The following is a 21,805-nucleotide window of genomic DNA, read 5'->3' on the forward strand; positions in this document are numbered from 1 at the left end:
AATTGTGCCATAAAATTCTGCATTCTCTTAATATAATGTAGTTTTTTTTTCACGGTGTGCATTTGTAGTAATTCTTCTGCTGTACTTTAGAACTGGATTATTATGATATTTCTGCAATATAATGCCATTAAGTGCATGATCCTGATCCTGATTCTGCTGCTGTGTAAGTAAGGAGTAAAAAGGTTTTCTGACTGCTTTTAAGCACTCGGCTGTTATGAATGTTTGCTATGGTGTTTCTAGTTTCTAAGGTGTTCTAGGGGGTTTCTTACTTCTCAAATCTATTTGATTACTCAGGTCTCTAAATATGTTTTATAATCTGCTATGTGAAATCCATTTGTCTTATTAGTTTAAGAAGTAATAGCATACCTCTTAGCACAATTTTAGGTATTATTTTTTTATATGGGATGTTACATATTGAACTTTAATGTTTAGCTGGGTTTCTGCAGGTCTTACAAATGTCTTAAAAAGTCTTAATTTGCACAAATTCAATCCCTTTAAATGGTCTTAAATTTGAGTAGAATGTCTTAAATTCATGAAGTCATGGCATTAAATGATGGATGCACTGCAAATAAATCTTTTTCAGTTTTTGTTTTTGAATACAAATATTGAAATATCCTTAAATCAAGATGCAAAATAAAGATATAAAGTCTTGTTCCTGAGAAATTGAACAAAATTAACATCTGCCGATATTCTGAGCCCATCGGCAGATATTTGTTCTTGTTTTAATCATGAACTCACTTTTTTTTTTTTTTTGATCAATTAATGTTGTCGTTTTGCTTCTCAAGTAAACGCATCTTGATTTAAGAATCTTTAGACATTTGTACTAAAATACTGAGGAAGAACATTTTTGCAGGTACCATAAAAGTTATGGTTATTTCCTTATTCTAATGGTTGGGAACAGAGGTATTTAAGCCTTAAGCTATTCTTTTGGCAAATTAATTAAAAAGTATTGGAGATCTGTTGAAACTTGTATTTTTAAACGTTCAAGTGTCGCTAATACAACTCATTGTGTGCTCCCTAGACATTTATAACAAGAAAAGATATTGACGTATTGTGTTCCCTTCAATCGATTCCTTAAATTTTCTTTACTACTTGGTCTTAAAAAATCATTAAAAAGGTGTTATATTTACCATTATAAAACCTGCATGAACCTTGCTGATGATTAGGGCTTTTAAATAATGTAAGCACCACAAATTACAGTATAGCTCCTGCTTTGAAATCTGATTTCACGTGCCACATTCCAAGCTATTGTAAAACAGACAGTATTTTCATTGATATACAGTATGTGACTTCACATGCTATTATATTAATGCGACACATTGCTATATGTTTTTTCATATCATGCCACATGTTAACTTTAATATTGGTAACTAAATATATTTTACACAGTGCATCATGCCTAACAATTGCACTTCAATGTACAACCTTTTGTCATTTATTTATTAATTATTTCACATTTAACAGCAAACAGTCACAATGACCATCTTGATTTATAGCCATATAATATAATGTAATTAGAAACGTGATTATAAAAGCTCCATTATAGCTGCAACCCTTTGCAAACTGTAATATGTAATTCTAGCAATGCAAATGAACAAAACTAATGCCTGTTTTCCAGACAGGTTTTTCATGCACTATCATTGCTCAGACAAAATATTTTAGCCCGCTGTAATGCATGGCCTTTTATGCTTTTGCATACTCAGGACAGAGTATGTTAGAGCAGGTTTTTGTCATGGCCTGATCTCATTCCCCATATCCTCCACTTTCCTGTCTACCTCTACTATTCTTTCAATTATAAGCAAAAGCCCATAAATGACAATGAGAAAAAGGTTTTATAATAAAGGAAAGGCAGCCGAGCTCCTCCCGCAGGTTCTAATTAACAGAACAGAGATAAGAGGCACCGCCTCTCTTTCAGCCCACTGGCTAAATTGTAAAAAGCTTCTGGGCAGCAATAAATTTGCTCAATTGAAGTCATTTGGGAAAGAAAAGGAACCTCGCACTGAGTAAAGGACAGTCTTCACCTGCCGTTTAGCTTTAATCGTTTCATATGTCCACTCCATGAAATGTTCACAATCACTTCAGTGGTCAAAACGTAGAAACTTTCTCAAAACGATAATGGAATGTCATTCCAGTGGAAAGTTACTGCTGCAAATCTCACAAAGGAACATTTTCTCTCAGGGTAGAAGATATGGCAGGACCATCGCTCATTTATCTGACTACCGCAGGCCTCTATCTCTTCTCTAAGTAAAGAAGAACCAGGCTGTTGAAACATATGTAATGCTTTCAGTATCCTATCTGAGCTGCTAGATAGGGCCGCACTATCTTTCCCCTGGAAATACTGAATTGTTGTATGTTCTTGCCAAGGTGAAGAATGAGATGGAGAGAATCTGTTGCTCCTGCTGTGTATTTCCGACTCAACGAGATCTTGACATTTTGGGGTGGTTTGTGGATTTTTGCAAGCGGAGGTTTGTAAGGTTTTATTTTGCACAGATATTTATCTATAAATAAATATCTGCACTATGTATTTACAAATTCTTGTTATTTTGCATTTCACTGCTGTTGTACTTTAAACTTGCCTTAGTATGAATAGTATTGGTGTTTATCACAAATTGCTTGTGATGTTTCTCATTAGTAAGTTGTTAAATGCTAAATCAAAAGTACATGTAAAATGTGAAGCTGCAAATAATTGATGGAGAGAATGTCCTCTAACAAACAAATTGACAAAAATATGGACAGCTCAATCCTGAGATTTGGCTGTGGACTCATTAGCAAATTGATAAATGCCTAACCTAAATACTATACAGTACTTTAAAATACAAGTTCTGTAATGTCATCTTTGTGCTACGGCCAATATATTTGGCAACTAGCGATATGGCCAATGCTCACTTGGTATGTACACTTGGTAAGACTATTCTACCACCTGTTTGAAATCTGACTAGTTTTCAAATGTGCACGATATCCTGTCATATCACGAGAGAGAGCAAAAGCGTGCAAAAGAGCTGTGACGAGTCGGCTGCCTCCCCCCTTATCATCATCACCACCCCGTCCCGACGGGAGTGGGTGCGTGAGAGAGGAGGGGCGCTGAAACAGCCAGGGCTGGCGGCGTGTGATGAGGCGCCTGATATGAATAGAGCCTCATCACCGCCACCGTTTAAATGCCGAGCGCGCCTCTCCTCGGGAGACCGGTCAAAAAAACCTCTCCGAGGCCTGACGCCACACCCACTGTGTCTGTCGTTTGCTCCTCCCGCCACAGTGGTGGAGAATGCGGGCAGGCGGAGCCTAGACAGCGCAGTTGGGCAACACCTGATGGCGTCATCCCCTCTCGCTCGCAAGAAGCCGTGGAGCCCGCACGGGGATGGAGGAACGACGGGGACAGCCTCCCAGCCACCAATGGGGTAAGTGACGTTCCTTTTGTGTCGTTACCCCGTGGTTGGTTGAGGCTGTCGACTAATACCCGCTTTCTCTGTCTCGGTTCCGGCGCGGTGCGAGAGGGAGAGTTGCCCGGAGAGGAATTCCTGCCCCGCCCACTCCGACCGCTGGAGCCTGGTTGAGGAAGGTAGCACTCCTGCGTGGGCGGCGACCCTAGGACGAGGATGTCGCTTGGGGGGGGGGGGGGGGATGGGGGGTGACGAGTCGGCTGCCTCCCCCCTTATCATCATCACCACCCCGTCCCATATTCGCCGCCCTTCACCAGGCTCCCAACGGGAGTTAGTGCGTGAGAGAGAAGGGGCGCTGAAACAGCCAGGCGTGTGATGAGGCGCACCTGATGTGAATAGAGCCTCATCACCGCCGCCGTTTAAATGCCGAGCGCGCCTCTCCTCGGGAGACCGGTCTCTTCCTCGTGGAGTCCTCGCGGGTCCAGGAAGGGAGCGTCGAGTAGGAAGACTGCCGCATCCGTTACGGCTGACAGGCCAGGATGCCGGGCCGTTTAATCCCCCAGAAGCTCCGGGAGCCCAGGAGTAGGATGAAGCCGCTGGAAGAAGCCGCCGCCACTCGCTCCCGGACCCGAGAGGGGAGCGTGTGCGGCCACCGGACTCCGCCCCTTCCCTGGACCCTTCCTTTCCGAACACTGCCCTCCTTCACGAACCCCGTAGCACGGCGAGGACACCAGATCCCCTGTTTATTTTGGACACTTTACCCTTGGACACTATTTCGATTATTATTGTTTAATAAAAACCTCTCCGAGGCCTGACGCCACACCCACTGTCTGTCGTTTGCTCCTCCCGCCACAGAGCAAAAAACAATAAATAATAAACACCAAACTGCTCTGCACATCTCCCCAAGCACAATCTCATCTATGTTTTCGTGATGTTTTCATCTTTTTTACCATTCTGTGCGAATCTGTATAAAACATCTGCAAGCTCTTCCTCCTTGTTACTTGTTGACATGTCAAGAATAAACTCTCCTGTCTCTGCGTGCACGAGTTTCTGTATGAGAATGAATTCTGGGTTAAAAGCTTCAGTCAGGGTGGTGTTGTGTTGCATGGCATGTGCTCAGACGAGGCTCAAAGACAAGGCACAGTGAGTCTGAGAGTGACGTGCTTCAGTCTTGTAGAGGGCACTTGGCTTTAGTGTCAACTTCTCAGCCTGAAACTTCAACTCAGATTTACATGAAAGAAATCTCTGCTATTGCTCAACACTTCCTAATCCCTATCATCAAACTAACCTGGTTGTGGTCTGCTTGCTCTATTCAAGACCATTTGAAACTGTGTTCGCTGGCCTTTTTAAAATATGAAATGTTTCAGGAAACATGCACTGGGGTCCGAAAATCTGAAAATGCATTGAAAATCTGGAATTTAAAATCTAGTTTAAACCTTGAAATAATATAATTGAAATTATTGGAGAAGTCAAAATGATTGGATTCCCTGTATGTTTTAAATAATGTAGCAAATGTATATACTGTAAATTATTAATTATAAAATTTTGAATTTATTTGATAACAATTGCTTTTTGGTCAAAATGATAGATCCTCTGATCTCTGAAAAATCATTTTGTAAACTATTTCAGTGCAAATTCATAAAATATATATTTGGACACAAATTATTTTAGCTGTTGACCAAAAAATATTCAAGTTACAGTTAGCCTATATAATGAATATGGGCTTAAAGTGCACACTGAGCTTTAATTTGAGGGTATTCTCATCACAATTGACCTGTCGGTAAGCTCCTCCCCTCGAATGCAGATGAGCCAATGGCAGTCGAGTATCAGTTGCACGGGGAGCGGAACTCGGACATCTGTAGGTTTCAGCACCATAGAGAAACATTGGAAGATCCGAAGCTCGCATCGGTTTGATGGTGTTTATGCTACAAAAATGAAAAACTATGTGCCTGTGGTATTTGTAACTCTGATTCCAGGTATCCTGAGAGGATGGGCAATAGAATTTATTTTATTACATTTCCTAAACCCAAACAAAACAAATCAAAATCTCAAAATCGTGCTCTGATTGGCCAGCTATCCAGTGCGTTGTGATTGGCCGAATACCTCAAGCGTGAAACGCAAATGTTACGCCCCTTACCGTATTGTGATGCCATGCCGTATCCTGACAAAAACAATAAAACCCATTATAAACTAGGCATTTGTTACATCCAATGGGGATATAATTACTGATTATAATGAATATACTGTCTTTTTAAACATTACCATGTCTGCATTTGTGATCGGAGAAACAACAAGCACTACTCTACACTGCTCAAAACTCACGTTTGAATCGTCAGTGGCAAATTCTTTAAATAAGAAAACGTACTTACAGGCTGTGAGTCAGAAGCACCAGACTGTTCTTGCAAAGTTGGAATTGCCCCACTTTATAGAAACAGCCTTTGTGCAAGCCAGCATTGTAGGCTAACCTTCCAGGTTCAGGAAATAGTCCTCCATAAAATGCGCTACACACACTAATATTTGGGTTGAACTGTTCTGGAACAGTGTTGTAAATACAGCTTAACCACTGATTTCTAGTTGTGTCCTCTTTTGGAAGCCCAAACACATTAGTTTCACAACGGAACACAGCGTCTCCACGACAATGCTACAGCAAGAATAAAAGTTACGCCTTCTTTCTTTGCGTATAAATTTGGGCAGTGTTTTGCAAATCGTCCCACACCGTGACGTAGACATGTGAGGGCGTGTTTAAATGACTCGTTTTAGGAGGGCGTGGTCGAGTCTTAACTTTTATAAAGAATATCTCTTTGGTTTTGAGACTGTAGTCTTTGAAACTTCAGCGATCTTATCTATGCACAAACAGCTTGCAACACTCCAAAGAGAAAGGAAAACTTGAAATCGCATCATATGACCCCTTAAATTCCCACTTGAATGGTGGCCCTTCTGTGTCCAAAATTGTGCGAAAACATTGTGGGACAAGGTTTTCACACTGACAGCTGTCATTGTGAGACAGTGAGAAACTCTGTTTGTTTGTCCAAGGGAGCAACAGTAACTAAGGGGCGGAGCTTACCGATAGGTCAATTGGAGGAAAGGTTAAGGAATTACAACTATAGAATTTGCTACTGACTATTCAAACACAAGTGTTGAGCAGTGTAGAGTAGTGCTTGTTTGGCGTTTCTACAATCACAAATGCAGACATGGTGTTATGTTTACGCGGCGCGGCGCAACATGTAAAAAGACTGTACGAGTCATTATAATCAGTAATTATCCTCACCGAATGCAACAAATGCCTCGTTTATAGCAGGTTTTATTGTTTTAGCTAATAGTTTTGTGATAATAGATTTGTGCTACCCTGTCAGATTTTCCTACCTCCCATTAAAACAGTAGGTAGTACAATTCGACAACGAAAAATGCTACCTGTTGAATTATGATTTATTAATGTCTACACCTACCACAACACGAATATAACACATAATTACTGTATTTGCATTACTGTAAGGGTAGGTTTAGGGTTGTGGTAGGTGTAGACATTAATAAATCATAATTCAACAGGTAGCATTTTTCGTTGTCGAATTGTCAGAGAGAAACCTATTAGATTGTGTTTTATTAACGTCTACACCTACCAAAACCCTAAACCCACCCTTACAGTAATGCAGATGCATTAAATATTGTTGTTCAGCATGAGAAAAAAGACGAAATATTGATGTGTGCATGCGCAATAAGCCCCGGTAGGAAAATCTGACAGGTAGGATAAAATGTCAGGACACCTGGACACGGCATCACAACATGGTAAGTGGCGTAACATTTCTGTCTCACGCTTGAGGTATTCGGCCAATCACAACGCACTTGATAGCTGGCCAATCAGAGCACACCTCGCTTCTCGGAACGATGAGCTTTGTAAAAATCGACGCGTTTCAGAAAGGTGGAGCATAGAGGAGCAACAATAATGTACAGTATGTGGAAAATAATGTGTTTTTTGAACCTTGAATAGCGTAAACACATTGCATTACACCAAATACACAAAATAATGTTCTTTTTAGCAACGTCATATGACCACTTTAAAATATACCTCTATTGCCAAACTCTAACAGACAGGCAATCAGATATGCAGATATTGTCCTGACTTTACATGCAAGGCATGTAAGTGGCCATGGAGCATCTGCCCTTTTTCGATACATGCTCCTGGTCTTATTGTGCACAATTATTACAGATGTCCCCAACAGCAATTTCAAAGTCCTTCTGTTTCATATCTTTACTTTCATTAATTGTCGATTGTAAATTTGCTCTACAGACTCTGTAATGTTGTCCAGATGGCCATCAATTATATTTGAGTCCTTGTAAATTCCCTCTTCATTTCTGTGCGAAGCCATGGGGGTGGATCAAATAATGGTGGAGTTCTGTTTCCTGTTGTGTTCCCTGTTTTTCAACTTTCTTGTTTTCAATCTTTCTCGAAGCTGGCATTAAAAAGGTTGGTCGCAAGCCTTACAATAAGAAAAATGCTTAGGTTATATATTGATGGTTTATTTATATGTGATTATTTGTGAGAACTAAGCCTAATATTTCATTAATAATTGATATATATTTGCATGCATTGTTTTATGCATTTGGCAGGTGTCTTTATCAACTTTCATTTCTGTTTAGAGATGAAAAACTTTCACTTCTGAATGTGTTTCAAACATTCTCTAAAAATACTATACTACGGGCCATACTATAAATTTCTTTCTTTATTCAAATAGCACATAATTTACTGTGGTGAATTTAGCAGTGTGCTGATATATATAGTGTGATTGGATGTGTAGCCTTTGACATCATCAAAAGGATATGGGGAGCATTTTTTCCTTCCTTAGGATGGATGACCCTATTTATTTTTGCATCTTCTCTATGTACAATCATATGGTTAGTTGATTTTTATTATTTGTATTTAGCAATGTTTTTCCCTGCTGTTTGATCAGAACACGTCTGTGTGTGAGTGAACTAAATTTTCAGCATATTATATTCATCTCTGGCAATAAACTCATTGCAGTGTCCTGTTATAAAATGAGTGAAAACAAGACACCGTAGTTGTATTATTTACAGTTTGTTCCATCATGCTTAGCGAGGCGGATGAAACCGAAAAGCGTAAATCATGGGCATCTGTGTCAACCAAAATATCTCGTCAGAAATAAAACTCTTCTCTCCTTTCAGGTTTGCAAGAGAAAATGAGAGTTAGAGTAGAGAGAGTATGGGGAGATTTCTATGACAGTGGTTGTGGTGGAAACATGAGCACACACAATATGTTTACAATGTTTTCATGCTAATTATTTCTAAGACACGGTTCGGCCCCCAGAGAACCCAATGAGAACATCTGCTGTTTCTCTGTACAGGTTATGAAGTTATTTGTAGTAAAGTTTAAGGGCCCGTTCACAAGAACTAGAACTATAAAGATAACTATAACGATAATCACAGTAGTATCCACACCAACAAACGATAACGTGCTGTTTATTATGGATGGATTCTGATTGGCTGTCAGTGTTTTTATCATTTATCAGCTGAAAAAAAAATATTCTGAAAGTCATTCAAGTTTCTCTCTGACATAATATTCAGAGTATTCAGAGTCGTCTTAAATGTTAATCATCTAATTTTTTCTTCCAAATTATTTTTTTAGTCACTTACATAAAAACAGATTTGTCTGATTTGAATCCGAAAAGTAAGACTAATTATCACTTGGTTAACTGCTAGTTAGTTAAACTAGTTCTTAAGACACAGTCATAAGTGGGTAGTATAGCGGCAATGCAAATGTGGCACAAATGGTGCAGGATGAGTGTAAATTTAGAAGGTTGTTTAAATCCCACACCTTATGCATTTCATTTAGTAATAGTAATACGTATTTGTCTTGCCATTATAGTGGAAGAGAGTGGACATTTTATTGCATGGAATCTTAATTACCATATATTTTTGTTACAGTCCCTCTGGCATTATCAGCTTCGCAGTGACATCTAGATAAAGCACAGTCTGTTTCCTGCTTCCAGTGGAACACAATCTGATTGGCTCGTTTTATCACAGTCATCATGATTATATCATAACCTACGCCAATCTATTACATTATCTCCATCTAAACATATTTCTATCAGTGCGAGTCCTGAAGGTCACTTCATGTAGTTCTCATGCCCTGCTGTTTGGCTTCCCGGCTGACGGCTAGACTCCTGTAATCCTGTGTTTCTCCCTGTGGGATTACGGCCTTATTGAAATCCCTATCAGATTTTTGCTTTTCAATCCTTTTCTATTCCTTCTGCGGAAATGCTCTGTGCATCTCGATGATATGTCAGCATTGTGTTCAACTTGTCTGTTTTTTTCCCCCTCGTCTCTTTCTCTCTCCAATAATCCATTCTCCCCAGGCAAAGGTCAGGGTGCATTCAGTTGTGGCGGCCTGGCACCGCCGAGTAATGCTAAACAGATGAGCACAGGGAGGGGCAAAGTTTCATTCCTCGACTCTGAAATCTTCCAACAATTGCTAAAAGTTTGTGTGGCATCCCTGGAATGCTTTCACATTAGTAATTTTATTATAATTACACACACATACATACATACATATACACACACATATATTTCCACACACATTTTATTGCTACAGTAATGAATTATGCAAGTTTTCGTTTTTAGCTGCAATAATGAAATATATATTGCTAGATTCTGGTGGGACTGTTCTGTTCAAGCCCAGTAATTCCACCTCCCCCAAAAAAAGAGCAACTTCACTCAACATATTGGAATGTCTGTCCGTTATGAGAGCTGAATGAGTCGTCAGAATCCTTCTCAAAAGAAAGGATCCTTCTAAAGTGGCTCGTGTCTCTGCCAAAGCTAATTGGTCTTTATTTCACGAGGGCAGAATGAGGGATAAACCTGTGTCTCTCTGCCAACAGCATTCTGACAGCTGGGAGGATAATTAACATTTTCAGCAGTCATTATCCAACCTTAATGCGTGTGGTTTCACATTATTACAAGAAGCATTTGGCATATTTGTTTAGTTTTTAGGATTAATACTATTATATATAGTATATATAGGGGAACCAGGGCTAGTTGTCACACTTTTTATTCCAATGCATGTTTCTTGGGGTTTGTTTATTTTTGAAAAGCAATTTCTTTATGGAAACTAATCTTAAAGGATTCGTGAACTGAGTAATCAAATTTCCCTTGATCTTTTAACATATAAGAGGTCATATTATAAAAAATTACTATACAAATATCCTAAGTTTCAGAACACAAAACTTTCTCGTAAGTCTAATAACAGCTTGTGGAATGTGCCACTTTATTATGTAATAGTGACCACCTCTGCAGAAGAAGATCAATGCCTGCTTCTAAATCACTGCCTGTTTAGCCCCACCCACCGATGCACGTGCAGTGTAAATAACGAGAGAGGCAAATACAGGTCTATGCAGAAACCAACTGATAAAGATGGCTCAGAAGACAACAAGACGCTGTACACTCTTAGAAGAGATTGAAACTGTATAGTTCAAAAAAGAACTTTAAAGTGCAAATATGAACTTCTAGCAATCAGAAAGGTTCAAAGTTGAACTTAAAGGTTCTATAATGATCCACTGGTTATTTGGTTATTTTTAGAACCTTTGTTGTTGTAAAAGGTTCATATTAGAACCTAGCATAGTTAAGGTTCTTTCATGAACCTTTTCTAAGATGTACTGTAAAGACTAGACTGAGTACAGTTAGAACATCATTTGCTTGTTACATTAGTAAATTACTAATTCACATACTCAGTATAAATGAATTGACTCTTATTCAGTTACTAATTGTGATGTCAGATGCAGTTGTGGCCTCCATCAGTTAAACCAAAATGTTTAGACCTTGAGTTGATATAATGTGTTTTGTCTGTGCCCCATGACCACCTCACATATCTCTAAATTGCACAATAACCTTTAGGGCACCATGTTGTTGTCCTTTTTTAAGAACACAAATGAAAAATAACAAAAATCAAAGTTAAGTTTTATGTTCATAAATGAACAAGAAGCTATTCTCTGTTAAATTGAGAGAGTGAAATTCTTACCCGTAAAAATAAACTTTATATTCAATAGGCTATCTTCATATTTTACAACTGTACGTCCTTTAAAATTTCACATTCAACCTTCAAATCTCAGATAGCCTACTAATTCAGCTCAGAACATAACAAGTGACAAAATCTGGTTGGCAAACACCTTTTAGACATGATCAGGTTGGGCACATGTTTATATTATTGAGGAACACCATTATGTCATTCTGTAACACTCCTTCAAATGTGAAGCAAATCTATGTGTTGTTTAAGGTTTCATCAGCAAGATTATTTTCTTTCTTTCTCTTTCTTTCTTTATTAGTAGTTTTATTATTATTATTGTTGTTGTTATTGTTATTGTTATTGTTATTATACTATTATTCTTACTATTATGATTATATTGTTTCCATTTTGAGAATTAAAATAAACAAAACAAAAACATTTAAACCAGGCCAAGGGTTTCTGCCTTGGCCTGGTTTAACGCAAAGTAAAGCACTGAAACTGTTGCGTGCAAGATCAGAGGTCGCGCGGAAAAAACGTTACAAACATTCAAACGCATACAGCAGCACTCAGTGGAGCAGCACGAATATCTAAGGTAAGACAACAAAACCTTTCAAATAAACAATGATCTTTCTGAAAGCTATGAAAATAACACATACGTAATGTCATAATTGTGTGTTTCACAATGAATAAATGACGACGGGCCACAGAATTGTAGAAAAATTCAGCACACACAATGTTAATGTGGCCACAATATTAAGTCAGTTTACCGGTCCAGAGTTCATTATTCCACGGATACCATGGTTACTACATCTGAAGACCTTTTCTCAGATGTTTTATTTCAATATATATTTTAAGATTTTAGCCTGCTGGTTCCCCTGCAATTCGGTCAATCTACATTGCTATGGGAAATACATTTTCCTCGAATACTACTGAAGCCTTATTGAATCACACCAGTGAAACTGGCCAATGGCGTTCAAGCGTGCGAAATATGAGCGGGAAAACGAGTGGTACCTCCAGTCGGAACGCGGCTGAAAAGACACCCCGCGGAGACCTGGCCCCTTTTTCCCCGAGGTGCACGACGAGATAAAAAAGTTGTGGAATGCCGCTCACCAGTCGGGTGCATAATCCGGGATCCTCCCTCCTGTCTTCTGTGGACGGAGCTGACCAAGTGGGTTATGCCAAACCCCCCCCGCCCCCCACCCCCCGTGGAAGAAGCCGTCGCTGCCCATCTTTGTCCTTCAGCTGCAGCGAACTGGAGAGTGAGAAACAACGCGTCTCTCCCCTCTAAACCTTGCCGCCCCACTGCAAACCTCGCCGGCAAGGCTTTCTCCGCGGCGGGCCAAGCAGCTTCAGCAATGCACGTGATGGCGATACTCCAGGTATATCAGGCCAAGTTGCACAAGTCTCTAGATGAGGACGGGCCGGACCCTTAAGTGTTTAAAGAGCTCCGACGCGCCACGGATCTGGCCCTCAGAGTGACGAAGGTGACAGCTCAAGCGATCGGCCGCAATATGGAGAATCTTGTGGTGCTAGATTGTCACCTGTGGCTTACTCTGACCGAGTTAAAGGACTCTGAGAAAACGGCCCTTCTGGATGCTCCCGTGAATCCCTCAGGTCTCTTCAGAGCGGCGGTGGAGACGTTCACGGAGTGCTTCGTTGAAGCGCAGAAGTAGTCGAAAGCCATTAGCCACTTCCTGCCAAAGCGCGCCGGCGCGAAACCTCCTGCGCATTCCCTTTCCTCCTCAGCGCAGTGCGCGGGAAAACCGCACGCCTCTTCTGCTGCTGTTCAGCGTGAACAGATGCCGACTGTGAGGTCAAGACAACCGTGGCCGAAGCGTCATCAGGGCTCGAAGGGCCAGAGACCCCGCCCTGACAGAAATAGCGGACCACCGGCACCGGAATCGAAGCCGCGTTCCTGATGCTATTTCTTGGAGGAGGAAAGCTGCACCCAGCGCCGAAGACGAGCCACTGAAGAAGTCTGCTGGCCACCGTCTTTCTTTGGCACCAGAAAATAACAACTCTCGCGGTCTGTAAAGGGCACTGTCTCTACAGTGCGCTTCGCGAGAAGAGCATGCTGGTACCGAGCCTGAACTGAGCTCAATCAATATGCGAGTGTGTCTGTCGGAGGAGCGCTCATAAAAATTTATCAGCTCCCTCGCAGTCTTCAAATTAGGTCATTATTCCCCGCTAAAATGCTTTCAGAGGACGCTCGGCCAGATGGCTGCTGCCTCGACAGTGTGCAATCTAGGGCTCCTACATATGCGACCGCGTCGGCTCTGGCTAAAGAGCCGGGTGCCACAGAACACATGGCGCACGGGCACCTTGCGTATCAAAGTGAAGTGTGACTGTTTGCATACGTGTTATGATATAGTTCACCACGTCTTTTAGGACTTGATCACCATCATACTCTGCTTATTGAGCACCGCTATGGCCATGCATCATAACACATGATTTCATTTGAAATTAAACAATTTCAACTAACCTATATCACATTCTCTGTTTCACCGGACTTAACTCCGCCCCTGGTGTGAAACGACATCATCTAGTTGCCCCCCCCCCCTTTTACATGGTTTCGACTAGGTCCTGTAGACCTGAGCTGTGTTTACTAAGAGCGCCAATATCATTGCCGTTCTCATTACGGCTCCAGATGTGAAACTTTCCATACTTAGTCGAGCCAGGCTCCATCGCTGTGACACAGCGGGATTTGATATGTTCCCATAGCAATGTAGAGTGACCGAATTGAAGGGGAACACTCTCGGTTACTTACGTAACCTCGGTTCCCCGAAATGAGGGAACGAGACATTGCTCTTATTGCCGTGTCACCGAGCGCAGGATCTTAGAATGCAAGTTGCTTCAGTCAAAGATTCTGAATGGATGACGTACAAGCACTGCCTTATATAGAGTGGGATTCCCGCTCATATTTCGCACACTTGAATGCCAAAATTTATGTATTAAACAGTTTATGGACAATCGCAGTGTTCTGTCTACATTTACATTTATTAATTTAGCTGACGCTTTTATCCAAAGCGACTTACAATTGCTATATATGTCAGAGGTCGCACGCCTCTGGAGCAACTAGGGGTTAAGTGTCTTGCTCAGGGACACATTGGTGTCTCACAGTGGATTAGAACCCGGGTCTCTCACACCAAAGGCATGGGTCTTATCCACTGCGCCATCACCACCCCATCTATAATTGGATTAGTAATTTATAATAATAATAATAACAATAATAATTATAATAATGTTATTGCTATCTAGAAAAAGGTTCAAAAAGGAACCCATGAGGGTCATTAATGCACCTTTAAGTGAAGGTTCCAATTAGAACCTTTTCAAAATGTACCTTTAAGGTTCCCCCACAGTTGCAATCTCCAGGAGCCTCAAAAGGTTCATTTTTGAACCTTTTCTTCTAAGAGTGACAGTGCCAAGTTGTGGAAAAACAGTCTTTGCATTTCCTTCCTTCTTATCCCATTGTTAGGAAAGAGTGGATAAACTTTATTTCTAATGAAGTTTCAGACCGCGTGAATAAGGACTTGGCCCTTTATTTACACTGTAAAAAGTGTTGCCGACTTAACTTTAAAAAATGGAGGAAACCCGTTGCCTTAAAATTATTAAGTAAATAATAATTTGAAAAAAAAAGTTAAGTGGCACTTGAAAATTCACTTAACTTATACTTTTTTATTATTAATTACTTAATAATTTGAAGGCAACGGCTTTCCTCAATTTTTTTTAAGTTAAGTCAACTTATCACTTTTTACAGTGATAAGACGCCTATGAAATATTGTGTGTCATCAAGCAGCACGCAAGTTTAACAAAAGTAAAATATTTAATTGTGTTTGAGGCAAATATCTGCACTCCTTGAATGCTGAATTTGGGGGCTGTAGCTAACTGCTGTAATCACTGTAAAAAAAAAAAATGTTTAATCTTAAAAAAATTGTCACCCCCGCTGACTTAAAATTTTTAGTTTAGTCAACTAAAATATTTCAGTTGTCCCTTAAATTAACACTGAGTATCTTAAAATTTCAAGTTGACTAAACTAAAAATTTTAAGTCAGCGGGGGTGACAAATTATTTTAAGTTGAAACAACTTTTTGAAACTTATTTTTTTTACAGTGTACTTCATTTTACTGCAGATTCGTTTACAAACAAGGCACAATTTGACACAGGATTTTCAGAAAGATTCAAACCAAAAGACGACTATATTGCTGTGCCGACTATATTGGATCCGACAGTAATGTTGCACCCTTTAAAATCTTGGCTACAAAAGGCTATTCCACCATTATTTTTCAGGTAAAAAGATTATTATTCATTGTACTGTAGGTTTGTTAATTACAGTGTTAACTGGTGTTAAAACATACTGTAATATATATATATATATATATATATATATGGGCTTTTAGGCTTTTTGAAAGTGTTACCTAAGAAGAGTAGTGTCTTAAAACATGTTTATACTAAAAAATTTAAATAAAGTTTTATATGAACTTATTGATCTCAGACCAAGATGCTGCATCCTCGAATGACACACTTGTATGTAATGGGACAGCAGTTTTAGTATTTAACCCCTCTATCATGATTTATCAGTCTGACCTCCATATGTCACAGCTCATGGCCTGGTTTGGAGATGTTTTACGATGCACGTTTTTCAGCCTGTAGAGCCAGTGCAGTTATTATATCTGCTTATTTATGTGTTCTTATGCATTTCATTAACCCAATGACAGTTTGATATAGACTGTATTTACTCAAAGGAGAGAAGCTATTACTGTTTTCCTTCGGGCTGCACATGTGCGAGGCACACCAGTAAGAGCTAATCTGTGGATCTACATGTGTAATTGTTTTTCAAGTGAGATGGGAAGTCTGTGTGTGTGATTTTAAGCCATTCATTAGCCCGACTAGCTCATTTGCTGCAGGCCCTGATGTTTATTGCTGCTGTAGAGATTACGAAGCAACAGGAGAAAGTAAAATGAACAGACTGTTAAAATACCTCCATCTCACCACATGTGCCTTAATGATCAGCTCACCATATGTTATTCAATGGCAGGATATTCATTTTAAAACACCCAGTCACACAGAATGACTTCACAACGGACCATTCAACCTAAAATGGCCAAAAACAGAGGACGTTCTAGAACGTTCCAGGCCTGTAGACAGCGCTCATGCTAATTTGGAATGGCAGGGGGGTGTAGAGGGAACATCTGTTGGGTTTAATAAGGTCACGCTGCGCTCTCTACAGCTGCATCTGAGGCCCCTTGACCTCAGCAAATGGATACGCAGCTGCTTCAGATACGCAGCTATGCAATTTACAGCATGAAGGTTGCATGTGGTCCTCTGACGGTCAGTTATGGTGTAAACTGGGTTTTTTCAGCACAGTCAGTGGGTTTGCTCAACAAGCTCAGGTTTATAACATGTTTTTAACCTATCATTTCATTGTTTCTGAAGAAAATGTGGTTGCTTAGTAGTTTTGGGTGGTTATAAACCCAAGACAAAGAGACTGTCTTCAAGTTTATATGATATACTGGTCTTTAGGTTTGGGTCCCTCTGAAGGATTTTGTCATTAGTTTTATACTTTTTCTACTAACTTTACTGTAGTAAAGTACACTAAGAAACATTTGGTGTATACACACATACATACAGTATATATATATATAAAGAAAATAAAGAGTTTTGAGAAAATGATTATTAAAGAACCTAATTTTTTAAAGAATATTTTCATAAAATTGCTTATATACATGACATCCCTCATTTCTATTCTCTCATTCTTTTGATGACCTGGGTCACTCATTTTGGGTAGTTTTTCTTTTTCTTTTTTTTCTCTCTTTCTCAGTTCACGTGTAAGATCTAGCAACAAGTGCACCTTTAAAAACATTTGATTTTACAATGTTAATTTTCCCACTTCACCTGAATATTCAGAGACAACTATAAGCAATCAATTTGTATGTTGATTTAGAGAAGTATAAATATTCACAACATCTCATTACATTTCTGTTCCCTATTCTGTTGCAAATTTACACACTTTTAAATATTATTTGAGTTGTAAATCTGTCTAAATCATAATTTTTTAGGTTTTAGGCGTTACTTTAGCATAACAGCAAAGTTTTTAAATTTGATGTAATTTTACACAGAAAAGGTTAATAACACATTGTTAATGTATTTTGGCTATAATATTGAAATATTGAGTATTTCAACATTAAACATTTCAACATTGATTAATTTTCTTCAATTATAAGTTTCTCACTGTAACCAAGATTTTTGCATTTTTTAAGGAAAGAAGGGATTAGTTAAAATAATTTTTTGATGGTAATTAACTTTATGCCTCAAATGCTGTTGGTTGAGCTTAATTTATATAACCCAGATCATTCCTGTAAGATGCTAATTGAACTATTTTTAGTTTTGTCAGTGTGAAATACATAGTGTATACATTTCAGTTTTACCATGACGTGCAGTTGGTTTTACGCCGCCGTGGTCAGTGTCCCAAAGGTCTGTTAATCAGGGATCTGAGTCCAGCCAGTGGTCAGGTGTCCTGTTCCCAGAGGTCCTTCAATGATCGGTGTCCTGAACAGCGAATGATGGAGTCTTTGTTTTCAGCTACGTCTGCATATCCACATTTAATCACCAATTAGCAGCTCCTCTGCATTACATTAAGAGACTTGCTGAAGCATGCAGTTACAGCTGGCTCTTGATTCTCTGCAAAAATGTATTATTTCATCATTATGAGCTAATAAAGAGATAACAGACAAGAGATTAGATGTAGTTAGTCAAGTTAGTTGTGTTGGTCGTTTGTAAAGCTTGATTTTTATTTCAAAATTAACTACATTTTCTCTTTTGAGAAAATAAACAGAGAAAATAAAAGCCATTTCAATGTTTTGAGCCGGACCCAAGTGCTTTGGTGTTTTGGTTGAGGCTGAATTACATAACTGAGAACCCCTCTATCTCAGAATACATGCATGGCATCCTTTCACAGACTCCTTAAATCTCTGGTTAGGAGGGAATGCATGGATGTTTGGATATTTTTGCAGTGTATGCAAAACAAAGCTAATGAAAAGAGAAGAAGCAATGGATATTTGGTGATTTATTGCAAACGCTAACACAAAGGAGCTAAGCATTTCATCAATTCAGTCTGTGGGACTTTGGCATTGGCCTCCAGGGGTTTCTATTGTATTATCAGCTAATTTTTCTTTATCTATCCACCAGGACCAGCCTGCAAGTCAGCATCCCCTAAACTGGAGCGTGAGGATCCCAAGTCCGAGAAACTGCTTGATAAGGCCAGCGAGAGCGGAGCCTCATTGAACGAGCTCTCCACATCCAGCTCCGAGACCCACTCAGAGGCCACGTCCCCCCAGGACGGGGGTCCCATCCTGGTGTCACGCGGTGAGGTTGTGGGGGGCTCACTGGCCCCGTGCGGTGCCCTGCACTCTGTATCTCGACCTCCGAGCACTCTTACTCTGGGCCGACCGCCCAAGAAAGGTTCCTCGGTGCAGTGGATGGAGCTACCGGATAAGAGGAGGAACAGCGAGCTGTTCCAGTCCCTCACCAGCGGGGTTGGTCCGCGGGAAGGTGTGGGAAGCGGTCTGACCCGGAGGAAGACTCTGGAGAGGCCCAGCACAGAGGAGGAAATGAAACAGTGTATCCGAGATTTCCGAAAGATCAAGATCCCTCCGGCGTTCCCAGAGCGCAAACGGCAGTGGCAGTCAGAACTACTTCAAAAATACGGCCTTTAAAGGAAACTCAGGATAGGCGACTGGTTTAAACTATCCAACCGATTCACAATCTTGCTCAATAGATTGCCCAACAGACTTTAAAGTCCTCAAAGGCCTTGATTCACATTGAGAAACCAAACAACTGAGTATCAGAAAAGAGAAAGAAGGAACTTGAGCAAATGAAACATGTTCCATTTTGCTCCATTTTTGTTCAGATTGACAGCATCATTCATATCTTTGAACTAGACTTTAAAAACCTACCAAAAAGTGATGGAGCACATTTCGATGAAAAGCCATTCCATCTAGTCATCTAAATAAACCTTTCCATTGTCCAGAAGGTTTGCAAACAGGGCTCATAGTATAAACTACTGAACTAACAGACAGTGTTGGCTATCTTTGGTGATGTAGCCGAAGTGGGAGAGGAAGTAAATTTGTGTTGTGTCCAAAAGAGAGATGTCACTGTGCTTTAACTAGTTGTTCAGTTTGATTCTATACAAATGACGCAGATTTAATGTAAATGCGGTTGTCTCTACCTACCTTTGTTTCAAAAATTAATTTGGTTGTAGATGAAATGGTCTGTCTTTTGTATACATATATTAGGGCTACCAAACTATTTAAAATGGTAATCAAATTACCATATGCTGATTACTTCATGAAATAGCAATTAATCACATATATATCAGCATTTGTTAAAGAAATCCCCCATTTTTCAGTCAGGTCTTTCAATCAGTCAATCAGTATGTATTCAATCAGTCTGTCCTAAGCGGACATATGTACCATTTCTTAATTTTTAGTTTATGTACACAAGTTCCAGATGGGTGTCTTTGGATGTTGCATTATTTCTTATGTCATATCTGTTTGTTTCAGCATGTCACATTCAAAACTGTTTTATGTGTCTTAAGAAACTTTCATGAACGTCTTGAACACAAAAAAAACATGTGCTTTGTGAGCGACTCTTTAGTCGTTCTGTGCTTCTTGCTCTTGGTTAGGTGTGGTGATTAAATGTATTCATTTTTGGAATGAATTACACTATATGGATATTAAATTGACAACCCTAATATATATAATTCTATACAATATAAATATATACAAATATAGCTGTATATTTGCTGAGAATCATCAAACTAGAATTAGAAGGTGATGAATGAATTACACATGATCTAAAATCTTAATTGGAATATGAGGTTGTTGGAATTTTATATTAGCTATGTATAATGAGCACCGAAATATAATGGATAAATTATCTTCTCATTCCATCCCTTTAATTGACCCAATTGTTGCATTTATATGATGGACTACTATGAACATCTCTGCGCAGGTTCTTCTCTGTCTGAGGTTTCTCTGACTGATGCCTGGAAATTGTCCATTGTCTGGGCAGCTTTTGCTATGTGTTTTGTGCCATTCATTTTCTAATTGTTTGTTTGTGTGTGCTTCTGTCAATATTTGTGCACACACTTTTCTTTATGTACTTTTCTGTAGAGTCATTTGAGAAGGAAATTTTGATTTTGAATCACAAAAAAAGAAGGATTGCTACAAATTGCTATTCATAAAAAAACAATTGTTGGTCCAGAGCTGATGATGGAGAAGGCCAGGAGTTGACCTCCAATGATGCATGCCCACACTGGTTCCTTTACAGTTTTTCTCAGTGCAAAACCTTAATGTGAAATCATCTTAAAGTATTGATCTTCTTAACACAGATTAATCTAAGTTTGAGCCTTGCGATATTTATTTTTAAATGAAAATAGCCATGGCGTTGAGCCAGTAGCCTCATCTACGTGCTGAAAATGGTTCCAAGATATTATGGCAGAGCGTCATTCTAGACTCGGGGAATGATCTTTCCATCTGCCGTAGGCTGCTTATCAAATGTCAGTGAGCATTCACTGTGCATTTCCATCTCCATAAAGACTTGTATTTGAGAGATATTAGATGATTGCCTTCTAATTGATGTGTACGGTGTTCTTTGCACATTTAAAGCACAACATTCTGTTAATGCTGGTTTGAGACATGATATGGTCTCAATCCAGGACACAGGTTTGAAAAGCACAAGGCACAGTTGACTCTTATACTAGAATTACAATGTTTAATGGGTTTAAATCAGGACTTAGTGTTAGTCTATTGCGGAAACAAAATTTGTGAAGACATTCGTTGTTATATCTGTTGATTTGCCTCAGTGTCCTGTAATAAAGGTGTCATGTTATGATGGGCAATTTAATGTGCAATTTCCTTATTTCATTTAGAGTGATATTTTTAGATTTTTTTAAATCTTTTGGTAATTTACTAAAATATTAACCTTCTTGCACTTTTATTTATTTATGTATCAATTTATTTTATGTATCAATTTAGATAGCCAGTTGTCTAATTTTTGTATATGTAACATTTCTTTTTATTTAAAAAAGTATTTAAAAAAAAAAATTATTTGCAGGAAGTTATAGTTTAGCTATGTGTGTGTGTGTGTGTGTGTGTGTGTGTTTTGTTTGTTTGTTTGTTTGTTTGTTTTTTCTTTTCACTTTTTGCAGTCCACAAATTAACATAACACAAAAATTTTGCTTATTTAGGTGAGGAAAGTCACTTATTTTGACTACATTTTCTTGGCAACACTGTGATGGTAAGTTGTTGTTAAAATACATCTCTTTTGTAAGTTTTAAGCTGTGTCCTCACATTTCAACACAGTCAGAAATTATTAAAAACATCTATAATATCAGACAATATAAAGGGCAGCCAGGTTCC

General features: G+C 39.2%; 1 protein-coding gene across 1 annotated transcript in view; it reads left to right on the forward strand.

The window, feature by feature from the left end:
* Positions 1–21,277, forward strand: part of LOC306883476 (BTB/POZ domain-containing protein KCTD8-like) — a gene marked incomplete at its 5' end in the record, with an annotated part of 34,359 nt that extends 13,082 nt beyond the window's left edge. The window contains one exon of the mRNA XM_079438761.1: positions 18,573–21,277. Coding sequence (XP_079294887.1) covers positions 18,573–19,099 — 527 coding nt within the window. The 3' untranslated portion in view covers positions 19,100–21,277. The remainder of the gene's footprint in view (positions 1–18,572) is intronic.
* Between the last annotated feature and the right edge of the window lie 528 nt (positions 21,278–21,805).

The sequence above is a fragment of the Barbus barbus genome (assembly GCF_936440315.1).
Source record: "Barbus barbus genome assembly, chromosome: 17".
Taxonomy (NCBI): domain Eukaryota; kingdom Metazoa; phylum Chordata; class Actinopteri; order Cypriniformes; family Cyprinidae; genus Barbus; species Barbus barbus.